The sequence below is a fragment of the Macrosteles quadrilineatus genome, unplaced genomic scaffold (assembly GCF_028750875.1).
Source record: "Macrosteles quadrilineatus isolate MER2022 unplaced genomic scaffold, UCM_ALF_1.0 Scaffold_6__1_contigs__length_79288215, whole genome shotgun sequence".
In the NCBI taxonomy this organism is placed as follows: domain Eukaryota; kingdom Metazoa; phylum Arthropoda; class Insecta; order Hemiptera; family Cicadellidae; genus Macrosteles; species Macrosteles quadrilineatus.
This window is the reverse complement of record NW_026542599.1, coordinates 56,259,860-56,285,404: the sequence shown is the minus strand read 5'-3', so window position 1 is coordinate 56,285,404 and position 25,545 is coordinate 56,259,860. Positions and strand designations below refer to the sequence as shown.

The window sequence follows — 25,545 nt, the reverse complement described above, 5'->3', positions numbered from 1 at the left end:
TTCTTGTCCGTTACCATTTTTAAAAGAACTGAATTTCACTACTTTTTCTCTTAGGAGTGAATCATTAGAAAGGGATTATTTCTTATCAATGACCTAACAGTTCATTGTGAAATGCATCAATCATTTTCTGTTTACCTCGTATGTGAGGTGTTTCTTTGATGAAGTGGTTTATTTGTCTGTAGAGGCTGTCAATTATTGATACAGGCTTGTCATTGACGTATAAAGTGTTGAGAAGGGTACAACACATAATCAGTTTCATCATGGATTTAACAACTATCACCATCTTGGTTTTAATACTAGCAGGTAAGTTTATTTGATATTTTACATAGATAACTTTTAAGACATTAAAATTTCTTATAACAATGATCTCTATTTTTTTATCCGTCATTTTCCAGAGCCATTCGATTTTGTACTGTAACTCCTTTTGTTTTGCCTAAAGAAATCGAAATCTCGTATTATTCTTCGTTTAGCCTGCCATCCATTTTACTTTGTTGTTTTAACCATTTTCAAACTTCGAATATCATAAAACTGTTACTTAAATTGTCTATACCCTGAACTATGTAGTAGGCTAGTACAATACTAGAGTGTCACAATATTATAAACCTATATTATGATGTATAAATGATGTAAAAATAGTAATGTCCTTTTAAGATAGAACGATTGCAAAACAAATAAAAAATTGGATTACTTTTGCTGTTGTGACCTGTAGTTCTTTTAATATGGATAAAGTTAAATCTTTTAAAAGCCAAATACAAAGTAAGTGTGTAATGAAAATCCCGTACCTTATTGATTGAATGATACATGCAGCTATTCATCCCATCCAATGTCACAACAAATAACACAAACAAACAACAAAAATGAATATCCAATTTATTAATACTGTTTAATACTTTTAATACTTTTCAATGAAATGGCGACCATACAAATTAGGTATTTTAAGCCAAGTATGAATGGAGATAAGTGTAAGATGGGTGTCGCGATCTTGTAGTCTTGTTAGTGACTAAGGCCGTCATATTCCTTAGGCACAGCTGTAATTAATAGTCCATACGGCTAATGGCAATAGGGACCTACAGTTTATAGTGGAATCCGAACCTCATTTTTGCCTTTGGTATATACCACGATTACTAGCAAAATACCGGTATGGATCATAAGCATAAACAAATGACGTTGTTGGCCTGAATCCTGTACTAATAGCATTGAACATATTATGTTTTGGCAGTTCCATTTAAGCAATGTTAAAAAATGTTTATTTTCGGACCAAAAACGTCATTTGTTTATGTTTATGATCCATACCGGTATTTTTTCTAGTAATCGTGGTATATACGAATTAGTCTCGACTTCATCTTGAACTTAAAAAAAGTTTGTCTCGAGCCGACAAAACCTCATTAGCGGTCCTAGGTACGAAATATACTATTTCGTGTAGCTGAGCTAATCCCCGCCTAAACGCTAATGGCTATTATGTGTGATGATTCCACAACTCGGATGCGCATAGACCACTTTACACTTTAACTTGTATCATGAAAACATAAATAAGTAGCCTGTATTAGATAAAAATGTACCTGTATCTTAGGACATATTTTACTTTAAAAATACATTATTTGCAGCTTCTTCGTATACATTACCTACAACAAAGGATCCACTAATCATTGCTGGTGACATTGAAATCAAGGTTACGAATGGGAAGGTTACATTTTCTCTGATGAACAAAGGTAAGGAACAGTGACATTATAAATGGTTTCATATAATAGAATTACTAAGAATGGTTCTAGTTTTACCATTGACTATACACCGAGTCAATGGCTCTTCTAAACGCAAAACTTTTATTTTTGCTGTTATTTTCGCAATTTGCATTTATTAAGTTTTGTGTAAGGGAACGGTACAGACCTTCTGTTTGATAGCACCATTGACAGCCCAATGACAAATGGCATCTGTGAATGATAACCATATCGCTTGTAATCGAACCAGCGACCTTCAGATTTAAAGGCGATTACTAAAACCACTTGGCTTTCTAGACTATTAGACCATTGGTAAACCTCTAGATATTTTATGACAAAACATTGAAGAAAGTTCACTTTGATTTATTTTCAAGTGTTTCCATAATAACACCTACAAAATACCCCAATTATAATACTGTACATCATCGCCTAGATCGAGTTGTGTTTTAATATCATTTGGCTATTTCATGAAAATAAATCCCGGACATTTAAACTTGAAATAATTATATACTACATAGATTGTAGAAAATCTTGGAGATCAATTATAATGAGATCAATAAATCATGGGAAATTAAGTTGTACAGTTTCCCACTTTTATATTTTTCAAACGAGAAAAATTGGTGAAATTGACAAAAGTATTTTAATAATGGCAATAATAAAAAAATACTGACATACTTATACTTTTAACAGGTAACGGTGCAATATTGAAAGGGCAGCTAGGTGTTTCTTCGAACCCAGAATACAAGGTTAACCCAACTCTATGTACCGACGACGCAGACTGCATTCAATTTGGGAAAATCAAATTGAAGGCCGTAAAAGACGGTCAGTGCTATAACTTCAACTGGACAACTTCAGGCAACCTCACATTAGGCGACTGCTACGACTACGGCTCGGACAACTGGTATGGCGGCCCAGAGAATAATGTACAATACTGGCCCTTCAACAACATGACCTTCAAAGACTTCTCTTACATCACCAAGATGGAGGCAAACCAAGGCGTAGCTGAACCTTACTGGGTGACGTCATCGGGCTTTTACATCTACGTAGACAAGAAATCTCCTTTGTTTATAGATGCCAACAACGAATATACCAACGGACTTTGCCTCATCGCTAAACAATACCCGCCGTATCTCCCAAGAGGAGGAACCTACCTGGGGTACAAAGTTTGTGCATACGACGATGCAAGGGAAGCACACATGAACGCGGTAAAACATGATTTGGGCTCGCCTACGGGTATACCAGACCCTAGGATGATTAAGCATCCAGTATGGAGTACCTGGGCTAGATACAAGTTGTTGGTCAATGAAACAGCCGTGAAGCAGTTCGCTCAGGATATTGTAGACAACGGGTTCAACAACAGTCAGCTGGAGATAGATGATAATTGGGAAACCTGCTATGGATCGTCACAATTCAACACGAGTAGGTTCCCAAACATGCCGTCACTTGGAAAATACCTTCACAAGTTGGGGTTCAGAATCACCTTGTGGAATCATCCATTCGTCAACAAGAATTGTCCACTTTTCAGCACGTTGCAGGATGATGGCTACTTGGTCAAAGATCAAAGTGGGAATGTGGTGAGTACTTGGTGGGACGGCGAAGCTGGAGCGGTGGACTTTACCAATCCTGACGCAGCTAGGTGGTTCCTCAACTATCACCGGGATATGATGGCGAACAACCATATTGACGGACTCAAGCTGGACGCTGGAGAGTCTAGTTGGCTTCCTCAGGTTAGTTTGTGTAAAATTTTGTTTTAGTTTATCCTTCGTAAAACTGGGCTGTCCAACTTCCAGCTAAATGCTGTTTAACTTAAGTAATCTTTATTGACGTTTAAATACATAGTAAAGATCGCATGTATAGACTAAGGCTAATATATTTAAAATATCATAAGCATTTTACAAGGTGTGCTGTTGTGAACAGTTTAATCCCCAGAAACCGTTTGTAAGATATGCATCTTTGGTATGAACAGATTTTATGACCAATAGTAGTCTGGTGGTAGATGTTGTTAAAAAATGTCTTATAATTAATTTGTCTTACTGCAGATACTGACTACCAGTATTAGTCAATCAATCACTATTACTCATACTCCTCGACCTTCTAGGCCTACTTAAAAACAGACTAACAAGTATTTCACAGCAATATTCAAGCATGTACTAGTCTATATTGTCTTTGTTGTACACAGAACAGACCCAATACTGCAGATCTACATTTATGACCAACACGTGTCATCAATCTCTTCCGTATATTATCTTATTATATTATAAATATTTCTCAACTTCCTAGACACCCTTTGTCTTTTGAATCTGTATCCAAAAGACCATGAAAACATATTCTTAACAAACGCTTTACCAACTGTTCTTACCTCCGAACACATTGTGTGATGGCTGATAACTGATGAGATAAGCAATACTCGTGTTAATTTTCATACAATCCAATTTATCAACCTTGCAGATCCCCGTTCTGAACTCAGACCCAGAAGACCAGCCCAATTCGTACTCCTCAGCCTATACCAGAACCGTCGCCCAGTTCGGTGATCTCACAGAAGTGCGAGTTGGTCATGGTACCCAGGATCTCCCCATCTTTGTCCGGATGCTGGACAAGGACTCCAAGTGGACGTTTGAGAATGGTCTACCCACTCTGCTGACCACGTTGTTTCAGTTGAATCTTAACGGATACACTCTAGTGCTTCCGGACATGGTGGGAGGCAACGGTTATGGTCAGGATGTCGTCACCAAGGAATTGCTCATCAGATGGTTGCAAGCCAACACCTTCATGCCGGCAATACAGTTCTCTATTGCTCCGTTTGACTTTGACGAAGAGGTTAGTACTATTGCTTTTAAGATTTTTTTCTTCTCTTTACTTGTAAAACAGTAGCCAAATGTATCCCAATGTATGCCCATATAGTACTTATGGAATATTGTACGCATAGCCTTCCCGAGCTAACATTGACTTATTTTATTGAGCTTATACAGTACCAAGTGGGTAAAGCAATGCGTAAGTTTTCTAGCTAAGAAGCCTTTCAGGGATTTATTTACACTAATGTAGAGAAAAACCAACAACAATGCTACCTACTGTTTTACTAGATTTTTTTATCTACGCCAGAGGCATTTCACGAGAGAGTCACAAGAGAATAAATGTTTAGTGGATGTGACGGGGATTGAACCCGTCCCTCCCGCACCGAAGTCCGAGACGCTAACCACTAGGCTAGCAACACAACCATTATATTAAAGTATAATTATTAGTATAATTATATTAATGTTGTTATTACCTATTGCTGTTATCTTTATCCTTGAGCCACATATTCAAGAACAGAATCAACAACAACGAGGAAATAATCAATTTAATATAACAATGCTTTGCTTTAAGTCATTTTTACATTCGTCATCTTTGCTCTTTTTATAATGCCTATTATGGAAGTATAATCACTATATTATACCTTTGTATGATTTAAATCCTGGGGTTTTAAGAGTTGTAATATGAAAGGTGTCTAATACATTAAAGGATTGATTTCTTCTTTTCCTTTGTAACTTTGCTTTAAAAAAAAATCTACCTACCAGCTACAACAATGGTAGGCATTTTAAAGAAATATTTAATTAAATTTTGATTTCAGATTAACAATTTTAGCAGTACAGTGTAAAATTTTCCCTTTTACTCTATTGACGCAGTAGTGATATTCAATTAAAGTGCACTCTCGGGGCAGTCAATGTCGAACATTTTATAGAGCGATGTCCCCCCCATCCATCTCTAACGCCCTGAATTGTAGAGCAAGCATCGGTAGCTTTCCTTATAGGTGGAACGCTAAAAGCTAATGAATTTGCACTCCTTTTACTGCAGCTAAATCAAAAGGAAGCTGCTATTTGTTCCACAAAATATCTTATTTTATGGATTGAAAACATCTATTAAACACAAATATCCATGCAAATAGTTAAAAAAATATTTATTTCAATATAAAATTGCAGTTACTTTGTAAACAATATTTTTTTTCTTTGGAATGTAGCTAAAGAGAGAAATTTTGGTCTTGAAGAAATTGTAACAAGTTTAACGGTACTAATAACTTAGATATAAAGTACCGGGGGAACCGCCTTTGCTCGGATTCAATAAAACATTTATTAAATAAGTTAATTATTGAATTGACACTTTTGCAAACCTTCTCATTGCCCATACTGGATTTGGATAGTTCCGTTGTTTATCTTTACAGTTTCAGCATTAAGTATAGCAAGGGTTGCACGGTATTTCATATTTTCGAATATTGTCTGCTTGCGATGTTGGTGCATAACGCATATTCAATAAAATAACTCTAATCCACCGACATGGCAACTTTATAGGTTTAAGGAATATTAGACTTCATTGGGCTGACGTTCAACCAAACTGCGCTGATGTCGAGCAGTGATTATTCGACTCTCCTGCCCAAAATGATCAGCCTGTTTTTCATCAGATTGCTCGGCCATAAGATCTAAAATTATTTCACTACTTTCGGTCTTCGATGCGTGACTTGTCCAAGGTTCTGAGACATTTGGTGAGGTGTATAAGCTGATTGGATCTGGTCCGGTTGTAAACTTGTTTCTCGATGATCGATTGCAGAGTCTCTCCCTTGCAAATTCTGTAAATAGTTCCGCTTTGGAAGTCTTCCGCGTATAATTTTTAACCTCAAAAATTAACCTTGAAAACCTTCAACACTAATAATTACCTAATAAATTACCTAAATACAACTATTCAATGCTTTGTCAAATTAACCAATGCAGTTATTTTTGTTTAAACGTCAATTTAAATTATGACAGTAAAAATTAACTGTAACAGCTGTTTTATTAACTGTAGCTACAAAAAGGTATTGACGTAAGGTATTTTATGGACCCTTTTTTTACCAGCCTTGTAACTAACCCTAATGGATTTGTTACAATGGACCCCAATGGACTAGTGGCCAAATACCCCATTCTGAACAAAAAAATTTAAAATCGTCGGACGAAAATAAAAGTTTGTCCGTACACGCACTTGTTTTAGATTATTGGATTAAAGGCGGATAGCTGAGAGGCTATACATCTCGCCTGGTAAAAAGAAGGTTCCCTATTTGATCCTGACAAAAGTCAGTAGTTTGAAGTAGTGGTGAACCCAGAAAGATAAGTCACTTTAGGCGTTTTTTCCCATAAGAATAACATGGGGATCATTTTTTGGCCACCAAAACCAAAAATCCTGATCTTTGCCTACATATCCCTATAAAATTGTCAAACCTTATTTCTTACTTATTCCTCATAAATATATTCGAAGTAGTGGTGAACCCAGAAAGATAAGTCACTTTAGGCGTTTTTTCCCATAAGAATAACATGGGGATCATTTTTTGGCCACCAAAACCAAAAATCCTGATCTTTGCCTACATATCCCTATAAAATTGTCAAACCTTATTTCTTACTTATTCCTCATAAATATATTCGATATTAAGCTAAAAAAGCTATTTCTTATATTTATTGACCCTTACAAGTGTAAATGTAGAGTAGTGGCGAACCCAGAAAGAGCCATCACTTTAGGCACGTTTTCCCCATAAGAATAACATGGTGAGCTTTTTTTGACCACTTTTTTTAAAATCCAGCTCTCGGCCTATACAAGCCTATATAAATGTTCAATACCATTGTATAACTTCATTACTATTTCAAATCCACATGCATTCACATGTATATTCTCAAAATCATCAACTTGACAGTGTGAGGTTTGTACGCGAACTCATGCGTGCTCCCAGCTCATGGCGCGCTCCCTTGGACATCCTTAGTGGAAATCCATGAATTCTGGCTACTTGGGAACCCAAGCCATTTGACATATAATAAATCACCTTTTCTCCTAATAACCTTTTCTATCAAATACATGTCTTTATATTTGGTCTTTAACAATTCCTCTGTATAGAAGCCTCCCCTGATTATATTACCATTTTCATCTTTCAAGATATAAGTCACAGGCTTTGTATTCTTTACTTCTGCTATTGTAAATAGCTCCCCTGTCCAATTCGGGGCATATCCTTTACTAAAAACATGTTTATACTTGGAAATTCTCACACTATCACCTACCTTATATCTTGGCTTTTTAACTTGCACTACTTTAGAAGTCAACCTCTCATGCACATATTTACTGTTCTTAATATTCACTTGGTTAGGCTTCATTCCTATAGATCTATGCACCTTATTATTATATTTTTGAATTAACTTTGGAAGTAAATCCAACCATTTATAACTCCCCTGAGCACTAAATTCCCTATATAACCAATTCTTTAAAGTTCTCTGAAACCTCTCCACAATTGCAGCCTTAGTTGTAAAAAATGAGTGATAGTGATTAATATTTAGTTTACTAAAATATTGATTAAAAAATTCTTTTCCATTGTCAGATTCAATGTTTTTAACCCCCTTTGGTAGAATGGTTTTAATGGCTTCTGTAACCACCAACCCTGTCTTATTCTTTATTGGAGCAGCATAAGCTTTTTAAGAAAATGTATCTATTAAAGTTAAAATATATTCATTGCCAGATTTTTTACCATTTTGCTATATCTCAAATAGTTTTCGAGATATAAGTATTTTAAAACAATATTATGGACTTAAAAATGTCAAAATGTGCAAAAATGTCAAAAAGTCTGGACTTTTAAAATTTTCGTGATAACTGTTATTTGTACCCATATAAAATAATGTTAAAATTGTTTTTGAATTTTAGATTTTTTATGTTGTAATATTGTTTGTAATCAAAAGTTGACACCCACTATGTGTGCCAGAATTTCAACCGTTTTGCCATATCTCAAGCCGTTTTCGAGATATAAGCATTTTTAAACAATATTATGAGCTTAAAAAATTTTAGGTGAGTAAACATGTCAAAAACTATGAATAAGAAAGTTCTATCTTTTGATGATGACGAGAGGCTTATTCTGGAAGATGACATTAATACTCTTGCTCTTAGTAATTATAAATTGATCAAACTTAAATCTATAATTGCAATTATTATTTAGCCTTTCAGTAGTGGCAATATGATGGTATGACCCCACTTTAGGCGTTTTCCCATAAGAATAACATGGTGATCATTTTTTGGCCACCAATTCCAAAAATCCTGATCTTTGCCCACATATCTCTATATAATTGTCAAACCTTATTTCTTACTTATTCCCCATAAATTTTACATAAGTTGTGTCAAATCGTGTAAAGTTGTGTCAAATTGTGTGAAATATGTGTGATAAAGTACACACGAATTCACATCACAGTCACAGTGAAATTCACAATGCATGTGAAATTTCATTTATAGTTTCAGAAATTGTGTAAATTTGTGTGAAAATTATAAAAGTTGTGTGAATTGTGTGTGATAAAGTACACACGAATTTACATCACAGTCACAGTGACATTCACAATTCATGTGTAATTTGTGAAAATAGTATGAAATGTGTGTGATGAAGTACACAAGTACACAAAAAATTCACATCACAATCATAGTTAGTTGTTGTATTTGATGATATGAATAGTCCAAATATTACACCATTTTTGTCAAAAGGTCGACATAAAAATATTGACTGTTTTTACTTGTGTAAATCTTGCAGCAAAGTACACAAACATTTATGTGATAATGTAAATTTCCTAATATTATCCAAACAAGACGATTTAAGTTTTAAAACATGTGTATCACAATCATGTTGGTAATGACGTTTCATTTAACCAATTTAGCGATCTCTTCCTCTAAAATTTGGATAAAACTAAATATGGCTTTTTCATAAATAGACAACGTGCTTAAAGTAGGGTCTCTTTGCTAGTTCGCCACTACTTTACATTTACACTTGTAAGGGTCAATAAATGTAAGAAATAGCTTTTTTAGCTTGATATCGAATATATTTATGGGGAATAAGTAAGACATAAGGTTTGACAATTATATAGAGATATGTGGGCAAAGATCAGGATTTTTGGAATTGGTGGCCAAAAAATGATCACCATGTTATTCTTATGGGTAAACGCCTAAAGTGGGGTCATACCATCATATTGCCACTACTGAAAGGCTAAATAATAATTGCAATTATAGATTTAAGTTTGATCAATTTATAATTACTAAGAGCAAGAGTATTAATGTCATCTTCCAGAATAAGCCTCTCGTCATCATCAAAAGATAGAACTTTCTTATTCATAGTTTTTGACATGTTTACTCACCTAAAATTTTTTAAGCTCATAATATTGTTTAAAAATGCTTATATCTCGAAAACGGCTTGAGATATGGCAAAACGGTTGAAATTCTGGCACACATAGTGGGTGTCAACTTTTGATTACAAACAATATTACAACATAAAAAATCTAAAATTCAAAAACAATTTTAACATTATTTTATATGGGTACAAATAACAGTTATCACGAAAATTTTAAAAGTCCAGACTTTTTGACATTTTTGCACATTTTGACATTTTTAAGTCCATAATATTGTTTTAAAATACTTATATCTCGAAAACTATTTGAGATATAGCAAAATGGTAAAAAATCTGGCAATGAATATATTTTAACTTTAATAGATACATTTTCTTAAAAAGCTTATGCTGCTCCAATAAAGAATAAGACAGGGTTGGTGGTTACAGAAGCCATTAAAACCATTCTACCAAAGGGGGTTAAAAACATTGAATCTGACAATGGAAAAGAATTTTTTAATCAATATTTTAGTAAACTAAATATTAATCACTATCACTCATTTTTTACAACTAAGGCTGCAATTGTGGAGAGGTTTCAGAGAACTTTAAAGAATTGGTTATATAGGGAATTTAGTGCTCAGGGGAGTTATAAATGGTTGGATTTACTTCCAAAGTTAATTCAAAAATATAATAATAAGGTGCATAGATCTATAGGAATGAAGCCTAACCAAGTGAATATTAAGAACAGTAAATATGTGCATGAGAGGTTGACTTCTAAAGTAGTGCAAGTTAAAAAGCCAAGATATAAGGTAGGTGATAGTGTGAGAATTTCCAAGTATAAACATGTTTTTAGTAAAGGATATGCCCCGAATTGGACAGGGGAGCTATTTACAATAGCAGAAGTAAAGAATACAAAGCCTGTGACTTATATCTTGAAAGATGAAAATGGTAATATAATCAGGGGAGGCTTCTATACAGAGGAATTGTTAAAGACCAAATATAAAGACATGTATTTGATAGAAAAGGTTATTAGGAGAAAAGGTGATTTATTATATGTCAAATGGCTTGGGTTCCCAAGTAGCCAGAATTCATGGATTTCCACTAAGGATGTCCAAGGGAGCGCGCCATGAGCTGGGAGCACGCATGAGTTCGCGTACAAACCTCACACTGTCAAGTTGATGATTTTGAGAATATACATGTGAATGCATGTGGATTTGAAATAGTAATGAAGTTATACAATGGTATTGAACATTTATATAGGCTTGTATAGGCCGAGAGCTGGATTTTAAAAAAAGTGGTCAAAAAAAGCTCACCATGTTATTCTTATGGGGAAAACGTGCCTAAAGTGATGGCTCTTTCTGGGTTCGCCACTACTCTACATTTACACTTGTAAGGGTCAATAAATATAAGAAATAGCTTTTTTAGCTTAATATCGAATAGTAGTGGTGAACCCAGAAAGATAAGTCACTTTAGGCGTTTTTTCCCATAAGAATAACATGGGGATCATTTTTTGGCCACCAAAACCAAAAATCCTGATCTTTGCCTACATATCCCTATAAAATTGTCAAACCTTATTTCTTACTTATTCCTCATAAATATATTCGATATTAAGCTAAAAAAGCTATTTCTTATATTTATTGACCCTTACAAGTGTAAATGTAGAGTAGTGGCGAACCCAGAAAGAGCCATCACTTTAGGCACGTTTTCCCCATAAGAATAACATGGTGAGCTTTTTTTGACCACTTTTTTTAAAATCCAGCTCTCGGCCTATACAAGCCTATATAAATGTTCTATACCATTGTATAACTTCATTACTATTTCAAATCCACATGCATTCACATGTATATTCTCAAAATCATCAACTTGACAGTGTGAGGTTTGTACGCGAACTCATGCGTGCTCCCAGCTCATGGCGCGCTCCCTTGGACATCCTTAGTGGAAATCCATGAATTCTGGCTACTTGGGAACCCAAGCCATTTGACATATAATAAATCACCTTTTCTCCTAATAACCTTTTCTATCAAATACATGTCTTTATATTTGGTCTTTAACAATTCCTCTGTATAGAAGCCTCCCCTGATTATATTACCATTTTCATCTTTCAAGATATAAGTCACAGGCTTTGTATTCTTTACTTCTGCTATTGTAAATAGCTCCCCTGTCCAATTCGGGGCATATCCTTTACTAAAAACATGTTTATACTTGGAAATTCTCACACTATCACCTACCTTATATCTTGGCTTTTTAACTTGCACTACTTTAGAAGTCAACCTCTCATGCACATATTTACTGTTCTTAATATTCACTTGGTTAGGCTTCATTCCTATAGATCTATGCACCTTATTATTATATTTTTGAATTAACTTTGGAAGTAAATCCAACCATTTATAACTCCCCTGAGCACTAAATTCCCTATATAACCAATTCTTTAAAGTTCTCTGAAACCTCTCCACAATTGCAGCCTTAGTTGTAAAAAATGAGTGATAGTGATTAATATTTAGTTTACTAAAATATTGATTAAAAAATTCTTTTCCATTGTCAGATTCAATGTTTTTAACCCCCTTTGGTAGAATGGTTTTAATGGCTTCTGTAACCACCAACCCTGTCTTATTCTTTATTGGAGCAGCATAAGCTTTTTAAGAAAATGTATCTATTAAAGTTAAAATATATTCATTGCCAGATTTTTTACCATTTTGCTATATCTCAAATAGTTTTCGAGATATAAGTATTTTAAAACAATATTATGGACTTAAAAATGTCAAAATGTGCAAAAATGTCAAAAAGTCTGGACTTTTAAAATTTTCGTGATAACTGTTATTTGTACCCATATAAAATAATGTTAAAATTGTTTTTGAATTTTAGATTTTTTATGTTGTAATATTGTTTGTAATCAAAAGTTGACACCCACTATGTGTGCCAGAATTTCAACCGTTTTGCCATATCTCAAGCCGTTTTCGAGATATAAGCATTTTTAAACAATATTATGAGCTTAAAAAATTTTAGGTGAGTAAACATGTCAAAAACTATGAATAAGAAAGTTCTATCTTTTGATGATGACGAGAGGCTTATTCTGGAAGATGACATTAATACTCTTGCTCTTAGTAATTATAAATTGATCAAACTTAAATCTATAATTGCAATTATTATTTAGCCTTTCAGTAGTGGCAATATGATGGTATGACCCCACTTTAGGCGTTTTCCCATAAGAATAACATGGTGATCATTTTTTGGCCACCAATTCCAAAAATCCTGATCTTTGCCCACATATCTCTATATAATTGTCAAACCTTATTTCTTACTTATTCCCCATAAATTTTACATAAGTTGTGTCAAATCGTGTAAAGTTGTGTCAAATTGTGTGAAATATGTGTGATAAAGTACACACGAATTCACATCACAGTCACAGTGAAATTCACAATGCATGTGAAATTTCATTTATAGTTTCAGAAATTGTGTAAATTTGTGTGAAAATTATAAAAGTTGTGTGAATTGTGTGTGATAAAGTACACACGAATTTACATCACAGTCACAGTGACATTCACAATTCATGTGTAATTTGTGAAAATAGTATGAAATGTGTGTGATGAAGTACACAAGTACACAAAAAATTCACATCACAATCATAGTTAGTTGTTGTATTTGATGATATGAATAGTCCAAATATTACACCATTTTTGTCAAAAGGTCGACATAAAAATATTGACTGTTTTTACTTGTGTAAATCTTGCAGCAAAGTACACAAACATTTATGTGATAATGTAAATTTCCTAATATTATCCAAACAAGACGATTTAAGTTTTAAAACATGTGTATCACAATCATGTTGGTAATGACGTTTCATTTAACCAATTTAGCGATCTCTTCCTCTAAAATTTGGATAAAACTAAATATGGCTTTTTCATAAATAGACAACGTGCTTAAAGTAGGGTCTCTTTGCTAGTTCGCCACTACTTTACATTTACACTTGTAAGGGTCAATAAATGTAAGAAATAGCTTTTTTAGCTTGATATCGAATATATTTATGGGGAATAAGTAAGACATAAGGTTTGACAATTATATAGAGATATGTGGGCAAAGATCAGGATTTTTGGAATTGGTGGCCAAAAAATGATCACCATGTTATTCTTATGGGTAAACGCCTAAAGTGGGGTCATACCATCATATTGCCACTACTGAAAGGCTAAATAATAATTGCAATTATAGATTTAAGTTTGATCAATTTATAATTACTAAGAGCAAGAGTATTAATGTCATCTTCCAGAATAAGCCTCTCGTCATCATCAAAAGATAGAACTTTCTTATTCATAGTTTTTGACATGTTTACTCACCTAAAATTTTTTAAGCTCATAATATTGTTTAAAAATGCTTATATCTCGAAAACGGCTTGAGATATGGCAAAACGGTTGAAATTCTGGCACACATAGTGGGTGTCAACTTTTGATTACAAACAATATTACAACATAAAAAATCTAAAATTCAAAAACAATTTTAACATTATTTTATATGGGTACAAATAACAGTTATCACGAAAATTTTAAAAGTCCAGACTTTTTGACATTTTTGCACATTTTGACATTTTTAAGTCCATAATATTGTTTTAAAATACTTATATCTCGAAAACTATTTGAGATATAGCAAAATGGTAAAAAATCTGGCAATGAATATATTTTAACTTTAATAGATACATTTTCTTAAAAAGCTTATGCTGCTCCAATAAAGAATAAGACAGGGTTGGTGGTTACAGAAGCCATTAAAACCATTCTACCAAAGGGGGTTAAAAACATTGAATCTGACAATGGAAAAGAATTTTTTAATCAATATTTTAGTAAACTAAATATTAATCACTATCACTCATTTTTTACAACTAAGGCTGCAATTGTGGAGAGGTTTCAGAGAACTTTAAAGAATTGGTTATATAGGAAATTTAGTGCTCAGGGGAGTTATAAATGGTTGGATTTACTTCCAAAGTTAATTCAAAAATATAATAATAAGGTGCATAGATCTATAGGAATGAAGCCTAACCAAGTGAATATTAAGAACAGTAAATATGTGCATGAGAGGTTGACTTCTAAAGTAGTGCAAGTTAAAAAGCCAAGATATAAGGTAGGTGATAGTGTGAGAATTTCCAAGTATAAACATGTTTTTAGTAAAGGATATGCCCCGAATTGGACAGGGGAGCTATTTACAATAGCAGAAGTAAAGAATACAAAGCCTGTGACTTATATCTTGAAAGATGAAAATGGTAATATAATCAGGGGAGGCTTCTATACAGAGGAATTGTTAAAGACCAAATATAAAGACATGTATTTGATAGAAAAGGTTATTAGGAGAAAAGGTGATTTATTATATGTCAAATGGCTTGGGTTCCCAAGTAGCCAGAATTCATGGATTTCCACTAAGGATGTCCAAGGGAGCGCGCCATGAGCTGGGAGCACGCATGAGTTCGCGTACAAACCTCACACTGTCAAGTTGATGATTTTGAGAATATACATGTGAATGCATGTGGATTTGAAATAGTAATGAAGTTATACAATGGTATTGAACATTTATATAGGCTTGTATAGGCCGAGAGCTGGATTTTAAAAAAAGTGGTCAAAAAAAGCTCACCATGTTATTCTTATGGGGAAAACGTGCCTAAAGTGATGGCTCTTTCTGGGTTCGCCACTACTCTACATTTACACTTGTAAGGGTCAATAAATATAAGAAATAGCTTTTTTAGCTTAATATCGAATAGTAGTGGTGAACCCAGAAAGATAAGTCACTTTAGGCGTTTTTTCCCATAAGAATAACATGGGGATCATTTTTTGGCCACCAAAACCAAAAATCCTGATCTTTGCCTACATATCCCTATAAAATTGTCAAACCTTATTTCTTACTTATTCCTCATAAATATATTCGATATTAAGCTAAAAAAGCTATTTCTTATATTTATTGACCCTTACAAGTGTAAATGTAGAGTAGTGGCGAACCCAGAAAGAGCCATCACTTTAGGCACGTTTTCCCCATAAGAATAACATGGTGAGCTTTTTTTGACCACTTTTTTTAAAATCCAGCTCTCGGCCTATACAAGCCTATATAAATGTTCTATACCATTGTATAACTTCATTACTATTTCAAATCCACATGCATTCACATGTATATTCTCAAAATCATCAACTTGACAGTGTGAGGTTTGTACGCGAACTCATGCGTGCTCCCAGCTCATGGCGCGCTCCCTTGGACATCCTTAGTGGAAATCCATGAATTCTGGCTACTTGGGAACCCAAGCCATTTGACATATAATAAATCACCTTTTCTCCTAATAACCTTTTCTATCAAATACATGTCTTTATATTTGGTCTTTAACAATTCCTCTGTATAGAAGCCTCCCCTGATTATATTACCATTTTCATCTTTCAAGATATAAGTCACAGGCTTTGTATTCTTTACTTCTGCTATTGTAAATAGCTCCCCTGTCCAATTCGGGGCATATCCTTTACTAAAAACATGTTTATACTTGGAAATTCTCACACTATCACCTACCTTATATCTTGGCTTTTTAACTTGCACTACTTTAGAAGTCAACCTCTCATGCACATATTTACTGTTCTTAATATTCACTTGGTTAGGCTTCATTCCTATAGATCTATGCACCTTATTATTATATTTTTGAATTAACTTTGGAAGTAAATCCAACCATTTATAACTCCCCTGAGCACTAAATTCCCTATATAACCAATTCTTTAAAGTTCTCTGAAACCTCTCCGCAATTGCAGCCTTAGTTGTAAAAAATGAGTGATAGTGATTAATATTTAGTTTACTAAAATATTGATTAAAAAATTCTTTTCCATTGTCAGATTCAATGTTTTTAACCCCCTTTGGTAGAATGGTTTTAATGGCTTCTGTAACCACCAACCCTGTCTTATTCTTTATTGGAGCAGCATAAGCTTTTTAAGAAAATGTATCTATTAAAGTTAAAATATATTCATTGCCAGATTTTTTACCATTTTGCTATATCTCAAATAGTTTTCGAGATATAAGTATTTTAAAACAATATTATGGACTTAAAAATGTCAAAATGTGCAAAAATGTCAAAAAGTCTGGACTTTTAAAATTTTCGTGATAACTGTTATTTGTACCCATATAAAATAATGTTAAAATTGTTTTTGAATTTTAGATTTTTTATGTTGTAATATTGTTTGTAATCAAAAGTTGACACCCACTATGTGTGCCAGAATTTCAACCGTTTTGCCATATCTCAAGCCGTTTTCGAGATATAAGCATTTTTAAACAATATTATGAGCTTAAAAAATTTTAGGTGAGTAAACATGTCAAAAACTATGAATAAGAAAGTTCTATCTTTTGATGATGACGAGAGGCTTATTCTGGAAGATGACATTAATACTCTTGCTCTTAGTAATTATAAATTGATCAAACTTAAATCTATAATTGCAATTATTATTTAGCCTTTCAGTAGTGGCAATATGATGGTATGACCCCACTTTAGGCGTTTTCCCATAAGAATAACATGGTGATCATTTTTTGGCCACCAATTCCAAAAATCCTGATCTTTGCCCACATATCTCTATATAATTGTCAAACCTTATTTCTTACTTATTCCCCATAAATATATTCGATATCAAGCTAAAAAAGCTATTTCTTACATTTATTGACCCTTACAAGTGTAAATGTAAAGTAGTGGCGAACTAGCAAAGAGACCCTACTTTAAGCACGTTGTCTATTTATGAAAAAGCCATATTTAGTTTTATCCAAATTTTAGAGGAAGAGATCGCTAAATTGGTTAAATGAAACGTCATTACCAACATGATTGTGATACACATGTTTTAAAACTTAAATCGTCTTGTTTGGATAATATTAGGAAATTTACATTATCACATAAATGTTTGTGTACTTTGCTGCAAGATTTACACAAGTAAAAACAGTCAATATTTTTATGTCGACCTTTTGACAAAAATGGTGTAATATTTGGACTATTCATATCATCAAATACAACAACTAACTATGATTGTGATGTGAATTTTTTGTGTACTTGTGTACTTCATCACACACATTTCATACTATTTTCACAAATTACACATGAATTGTGAATGTCACTGTGACTGTGATGTAAATTCGTGTGTACTTTATCACACACAATTCACACAACTTTTATAATTTTCACACAAATTTACACAATTTCTGAAACTATAAATGAAATTTCACATGCATTGTGAATTTCACTGTGACTGTGATGTGAATTCGTGTGTACTTTATCACACATATTTCACACAATTTGACACAACTTTACACGATTTGACACAAATTTTACATAAGTTGTGTCAAATCGTGTAAAGTTGTGTCAAATTGTGTGAAATATGTGTGATAAAGTACACATGAATTCACATCACAGTCACAGTGAAATTCACAATGCATGTGAAATTTCATTTATAGTTTCAGAAATTGTGTAAATTTGTGTGAAAATTATAAAAGTTGTGTGAATTGTGTGTGATAAAGTACACACGAATTTACATCACAGTCACAGTGACATTCACAATTCATGTGTAATTTGTGAAAATAGTATGAAATGTGTGTGATGAAGTACACAAGTACACAAAAAATTCACATCACAATCATAGTTAGTTGTTGTATTTGATGATATGAATAGTCCAAATATTACACCATTTTTGTCAAAAGGTCGACATAAAAATATTGACTGTTTTTACTTGTGTAAATCTTGCAGCAAAGTACACAAACATTTATGTGATAATGTAAATTTCCTAATATTATCCAAACAAGACGATTTAAGTTTTAAAACATGTGTATCACAATCATGTTGGTAATGACGTTTCATTTAACCAATTTAGCGATCTCTTCCTCTAAAATTTGGATAAAACTAAATATGGCTTTTTCATAAATAGACAACGTACTTGTAAGGGTCAATAAATGTAAGAAATAGCTTTTTTAGCTTGATATCGAATATATTTATGGGGAATAAGTAAGAAATAAGGTTTGACAATTATATAGAGATATGTGGGCAAAGATCAGGATTTTTGGAATTGGTGGCCAAAAAATGATCACCATGTTATTCTTATGGGAAAACGCCTAAAGTGGGGTCATACCATCATATTGCCACTACTGAAAGGCTAAATAATAATTGCAATTATAGATTTAAGTTTGATCAATTTATAATTACTAAGAGCAAGAGTATTAATGTCATCTTCCAGAATAAGCCTCTCGTCATCATCAAAAGATAGAACTTTCTTATTCATAGTTTTTGACATGTTTACTCACCTAAAATTTTTTAAGCTCATAATATTGTTTAAAAATGCTTATATCTCGAAAACGGCTTGAGATATGGCAAAACGGTTGAAATTCTGGCACACATAGTGGGTGTCAACTTTTGATTACAAACAATATTACAACATAAAAAATCTAAAATTCAAAAACAATTTTAACATTATTTTATATGGGTACAAATAACAGTTATCACGAAAATTTTAAAAGTCCAGACTTTTTGACATTTTTGCACATTTTGACATTTTTAAGTCCATAATATTGTTTTAAAATACTTATATCTCGAAAACTATTTGAGATATAGCAAAATGGTAAAAAATCTGGCAATGAATATATTTTAACTTTAATAGATACATTTTCTTAAAAAGCTTATGCTGCTCCAATAAAGAATAAGACAGGGTTGGTGGTTACAGAAGCCATTAAAACCATTCTACCAAAGGGGGTTAAAAACATTGAATCTGACAATGGAAAAGAATTTTTTAATCAATATTTTAGTAAACTAAATATTAATCACTATCACTCATTTTTTACAACTAAGGCTGCAATTGTGGAGAGGTTTCAGAGAACTTTAAAGAATTGGTTATATAGGGAATTTAGTGCTCAGGGGAGTTATAAATGGTTGGATTTACTTCCAAAGTTAATTCAAAAATATAATAATAAGGTGCATAGATCTATAGGAATGAAGCCTAACCAAGTGAATATTAAGAACAGTAAATATGTGCATGAGAGGTTGACTTCTAAAGTAGTGCAAGTTAAAAAGCCAAGATATAAGGTAGGTGATAGTGTGAGAATTTCCAAGTATAAACATGTTTTTAGTAAAGGATATGCCCCGAATTGGACAGGGGAGCTATTTACAATAGCAGAAGTAAAGAATACAAAGCCTGTGACTTATATCTTGAAAGATGAAAATGGTAATATAATCAGGGGAGGCTTCTATACAGAGGAATTGTTAAAGACCAAATATAAAGACATGTATTTGATAGAAAAGGTTATTAGGAGAAAAGGTGATTTATTATATGTCAAATGGCTTGGGTTCCCAAGTAGCCAGAATTCATGGATTTCCACTAAGGATGTCCAAGGGAGCGCGCCATGAGCTGGGAGCACGCATGAGTTCGCGTACAAACCTCACACTGTCAAGTTGATGATTTTGAGAATATACATGTGAATGCATGTGGATTTGAAATAGTAATGAAGTTATACAATGGTATTGAACATTTATATAGGCTTGTATAGGCCGAGAGCTGGATTTTAAAAAAAGTGGTCAAAAAAAGCTCACCATGTTATTCTTATGGGGAAAACGTGCCTAAAGTGATGGCTCTTTCTGGGTTCGCCACTACTCTACATTTACACTTGTAAGGGTCAATAAATATAAGAAATAGCTTTTTTAGCTTAATATCGAATATATTTATGAGGAATAAGTAAGAAATAAGGTTTGACAATTTTATAGGGATATGTAGGCAAAGATCAGGATTTTTGGTTTTGGTGGCCAAAAAATGATCCCCATGTTATTCTTATGGGAAAAAACGCCTAAAGTGACTTATCTTTCTGGGTTCACCACTACTGTTTGATGATGGTATGAACCGGGGCTCAGCTGATCTTGACAATTCCTTGATAAGAATATCCTGGTTGGAGAAACAACTTGTCCAAATAAGCAAGTTACACTCCATCTCACTCCATTCTACACTCATCCTTTGCGCATACCTACTGAGAGTGAAATATGACCAGTATAAATATATATGTATTCATAATACCAACAATCACTGTATGTTCGTACATTACAGAAAAATACTGTAGTTAACTTTTTTATGGAGTGAATACTAATAGCTGGGTAGCTAAATGTATACATTGCCCACCTGATCAAATAGTTGCCGGTAAGTAGTTATGATCCTATCCCGGGAATAATCAAAATTTGTTATGATGAGTAACTCGACCCAGCTATCCTTGATCATTGGAATTTTAATGAATGATTCTGGTCAACCAACAAACCGCTCTTAGTTAGTAACAAATCTGTCATTCCACTCATTCTACACTTCACTTATCTTGTTTAAAACTTTACAGGTTGGTTGGCAACGTAAAACTCTTATCTGTAATTTAATCTTACTCTAAATATAAGACACCGATAACTGAAAATCAGCCATAACTTCTATGTACTCATAATCAAATCTATATTTTCCCAACAGACAGTAAGGATATCTAAGAAGTTCACTTCATTGCATGTCGCATACTCTGGCAAGATCATCCGTACAATGAGGAGGTCCGTGAGGTTCGGAACCCCCGTCAACACTCCTATATGGTGGGTCGCTCCAACTGACCCTGAGGCTCACTCTGTCTGGGATCGTAAGTATTTTACACTACTATTTATATAATATTATTATTGTAAAGACGCCCGTGGCATTATTCAGTTTTTGTAAGGGAATAGTCCAAACCCTGGTCTTGCTTTTGACGTCAACTTTCTATTTGATAGCATCAATTGACAGCCCGATGACATTCTTGGATTCGGATCGGTCCCAATTGGAATCAAACCGGCAACTTTCACAATCAAAGAAAGCACTATAACCAAGAAGAAAGCTTGGCTAGACATCAGTTAGATTATGATTATGGGGTAGGTTAGCCTCGCCATAGTCCTCCCATTAGCCTCCCGAGTGTTAAAAGTTGTCCTGGAGGTTGTTTACTAAAAACATTTAATGCGTTTTTTTTGTTTTTTTTTTTGACAATGTTGTAGTTTAATATTGGTGTAGTGGCTGAAGCAGAGCCTCATTCCTGGAGGTTCTTGATCAAACCACTGATAATCTTAGGCATGTGAAAATTACGTGACTCAATTGTTTGGAGCCATTTTAAGCTGTATCTTCGTCAATCTACGAAATAAAGAAGAAGGGCTATTCTGGTTATACAGTTTTCTCTCTGGGGTGAGCCTTCTACTCCAAAAGCAACTTTTTTTACTGCTGTAGTGCTTGAATTTGATATCATACCACTGGGTTGTTTTGATAATAAACACCTTTTTGAGGGGAACATAGGCGCAAGTCTTAGTTTGGAGTCCATATACCTGGTGTAAGGATGTGAAATGTACACGACTTCTTTTCTGAGGAATTTTCACATGAATTTAGAACTTCAGAGGAGTTCTTGCTGATTTTTAATAACTGAAAATGACTTCAGTGCCCTATGAACAAAAGACCTAACTCAAAACAAATAATTAAAAATCAAATAAGAATGTTTTCAGTTCGTAAGTGAAATTTCTAGAGTACCTTGTCTAATTAGGTTATTTTCTTCTAGAATACATGTTAGGCGAAGACCTGCTCGTGGCCCCTGTGGTACAGAAAGGAGCGACGTCCCGCGACATCTACTTACCATGTGGTAGATGGAAGGATGAGAACTCCCATCGAGTCTACCACGGACAACAATGGTTGAGAAACTACCAGGCACCTCTGGATATCCTTCCTTACTTCTCCAGGGTGGGAAGTTGTTAAAGGAATGTTTAGGGTCGCCTGTAAACCAATTCGAACAAGACTTGAAGAAACTTTGTCTGCTGTCTACAGCTGTGAATGCAGTTCCATCCATTAATTTTAGGGAATTTCGCGATGTGATTTGTACGTTTGACTGTCAACTCTTGAACAACTGTTTTACAGTACGGACCTTTGTGGACATCAATCACTCTTTTAGTATAGTTTTACAATTCTGAAATAGTCTCACTTAATGCAGGAACATGGTAACATTGAATTTAAAGGACATATTAATTTACTAAAACTGTTAAAAGTTAAAGCAATGCAATGATGAAATTTATCGCTGTAGCTTTACTATTTCTTAGATTTCGAAATAATGTGGTTGAATTGGTTTTATAATTTACTAAACGAGTTATGTAGGACTCGAATTCGCTCAATTCGACTATAATTTAAAAGAATGCAATTTATTTGTAATACCATACACACCAAGTATGGTTGTTCTATACCATTTATTGCAATGTGTTCATTTTTTCGCCATTTAATGTGGAACTTCAAACTCTATAGTAATAAAATAATATGTAAAATCAATAAACCTTATTAGGTATGTAACGAGAGCTCACCCCGTGGACGAAAACTCGACCAAAAGTAGGGTATTGTGCAGACTACTCCATTTTCAACCCACACTGTAAATAAAACATGTGATTGGAATTTGTTTAATCTGTTTTGATTTTTTATATTTTGTTGTTACGTCGTCACCAACATAGCAACCCATAAGGCTCATGTACTTTTTTAAATTTAAAATTCATTTTTTGTGCTTATTTTTTAGCCTATTTTAATTTATAAAGGGATTCTGCACATCTACACGAAATATCTTTCATTTGGTACCAACCGCCTGTAATTCGGTCCAGTAGTATGGTCAGGCTAGCTGTCATAGGTTTTGCAAAAGTTTTTTAGTATATAGGACAACATTTTCCACTAAAATACTTCAATGTTATAGTAGGTTTTAGATAAGCTAGGTCACAAAGTTGAACTGTGTGTGTTTTTGAACATACCTTAATTTTTAACATATTTTACAATGTATTTAAATTATTGTATATAGTAATTTTAAACCCTCAAATTTGGAAGCTGTGAATATTCGTTATTCGTACTATTTGTTTGTAATGTTTGTACGATTAACTTATACTAGTTTTAAGTAATGTCTAAATTAAAGATACTGTATAATGGATGATTGATATTATTTCTACACACAAATTTTATTTCCACCTTTGTTTGTAATGTTTGAAAGACGCTAAAGTCCTCCTAAAATATGCATTACTCTTAAAAATAAATAATTTACTCGACAATCTCGCTAAAAGTAATACAAAAGAGTTTTAAAGATTATACCATTTCACAGAACCTTTTTCTCTTTGTAATCACTGTGCGCTTTATAGTCCTTGAAAGCCCACTCTACACAGGCTGGGTAATTCTGAGCAATTACTTGGTCAACCCCAATCTTTTTCATATTTTACTACGGTCATCAGAAGGTTCTCAGAAAGCAAGAAACATATATTTCAAGCCCCGCAAGGTTAAGTTAGGTTAGGTTAGGTTAGGTTAAGTTAGGTTATTAATTAACCTAACCTAACCTAACGTAACGGTACTGTTACAATTGGCCTTAGAGATGTATTTCAGACTATAAAAAAACATAATAAGTTAGGTTAGGTTAGGTTAGGTTAGCTTAAGTTAGGTTAAGTTAGGTTATTAATTACTTCAGTAATCGCTGGGTTCAACGTCCTCATCCGAGTCAGCGGCAACTGGATCAACATTCTGTTGCGCCGATTCCCCGTTGTAAACTTCACCGATAGCCTGAAACAAATGGCGTCACATAGAAAAGGATTGTCGGATGAACCACTAGCCATAGCCATAACGGTACTGTCGCAACTGGCCTTCCGCGCGTCTCCCGCAAGCCACTGTTATCGCTTGGACTTTGAACCTTCTTATCGCTCGGCAACCTGTACGATGGCCTTGCGGGGCTTGAATTATATGTTTCTTTCTTTCTGAGAACCTCCTGATGACCATAGTAAAATATGAAAAAAATTGGGGTTGACCAAGTAATTGCTCAGAATTACCTTCCTGAATCCTTTCTTCCAATCAAACCAACTAAATGAAAGACTCCCAAATTCAACAAATATGTCATGTTTCCCTCACAAATATTTACATAGAACTGTTTCTTTGCTAAAACACTTTCAGTTTTGCAAAAAGCGTGTTTGGCAACTAGGCCTAATCTCGTTTGTTTCGAGAAATAAATTTAAAAATAAAAAGTATATGAATAGGTTATTTGTCAAATTACTTTTTTCAGAGGAAGAATTTTCGTAACAAATTCGTAAAGTTTCGCCAAATGGACTTTTATTTGTATGGCGACTCTTTAGGGAAAATGCAGCATAGTTTTTATAATGGATCAAGCTAGTAAACATTTGATTTCCAGTTTATATTGAAATACTTAGTAACATTTTTTTTTTTATATATGTGGAAAAACTAAGTCCAAAAACAAACGGCCAGACATCCATAATCTGTTATCCATCAACAAAACCTTGAAGTATTTAAGCTATAAGCACTTCGATTATCTATTATTTTTATGATATTTTATCAACAACTATAAGAATAAGGCTCGATCAAAATGTTTCGTGGTATCCATATATTAATACGCAAACAGTTTTCTTTTCGGAGTTATAATTCGATGAAGGCGTATGGGAAGGTTGGACGGATTTTTATTTTTGATGTGTCAAATTAAAGGTATTTTAACGTATATGTGCAAATAAGTCTCAGAACATAAAGAAAGGGCATCACCATAGACACCCCCCTAAAGGCTAAATTTTCGGAAAGGTAGAGCTATCTACTGACATACTATCAAACTCAGTTCACTTTGTTCACAACTGAACATATGGATATGGATTGAAATCTTGAGGTTGTTTTATTCTTGAGGTTAATCCTGTAGGACTTAATACTGCCAAAGCAAAGCCATAAAGTATTT

The 25,545-nt window shown here is 33.6% G+C and overlaps 1 protein-coding gene across 1 annotated transcript; it reads left to right on the top strand.

Annotated features, from left to right (window-relative positions):
• Positions 1–200: 200 nt before the first annotated feature.
• Positions 201–23,845, top strand: LOC128996659 (myogenesis-regulating glycosidase-like). Its single transcript, XM_054422089.1, has 6 exons — positions 201–303; positions 1,605–1,709; positions 2,406–3,442; positions 4,164–4,532; positions 21,282–21,438; positions 22,372–23,845. The coding sequence occupies exons 1-6, from the start codon at positions 261–263 to the stop codon at positions 22,563–22,565; spliced, it is 1,905 nt and encodes a 634-aa protein (XP_054278064.1). The 5' UTR covers positions 201–260; the 3' UTR covers positions 22,566–23,845.
• The last annotated feature ends 1,700 nt before the right edge of the window (positions 23,846–25,545 follow it).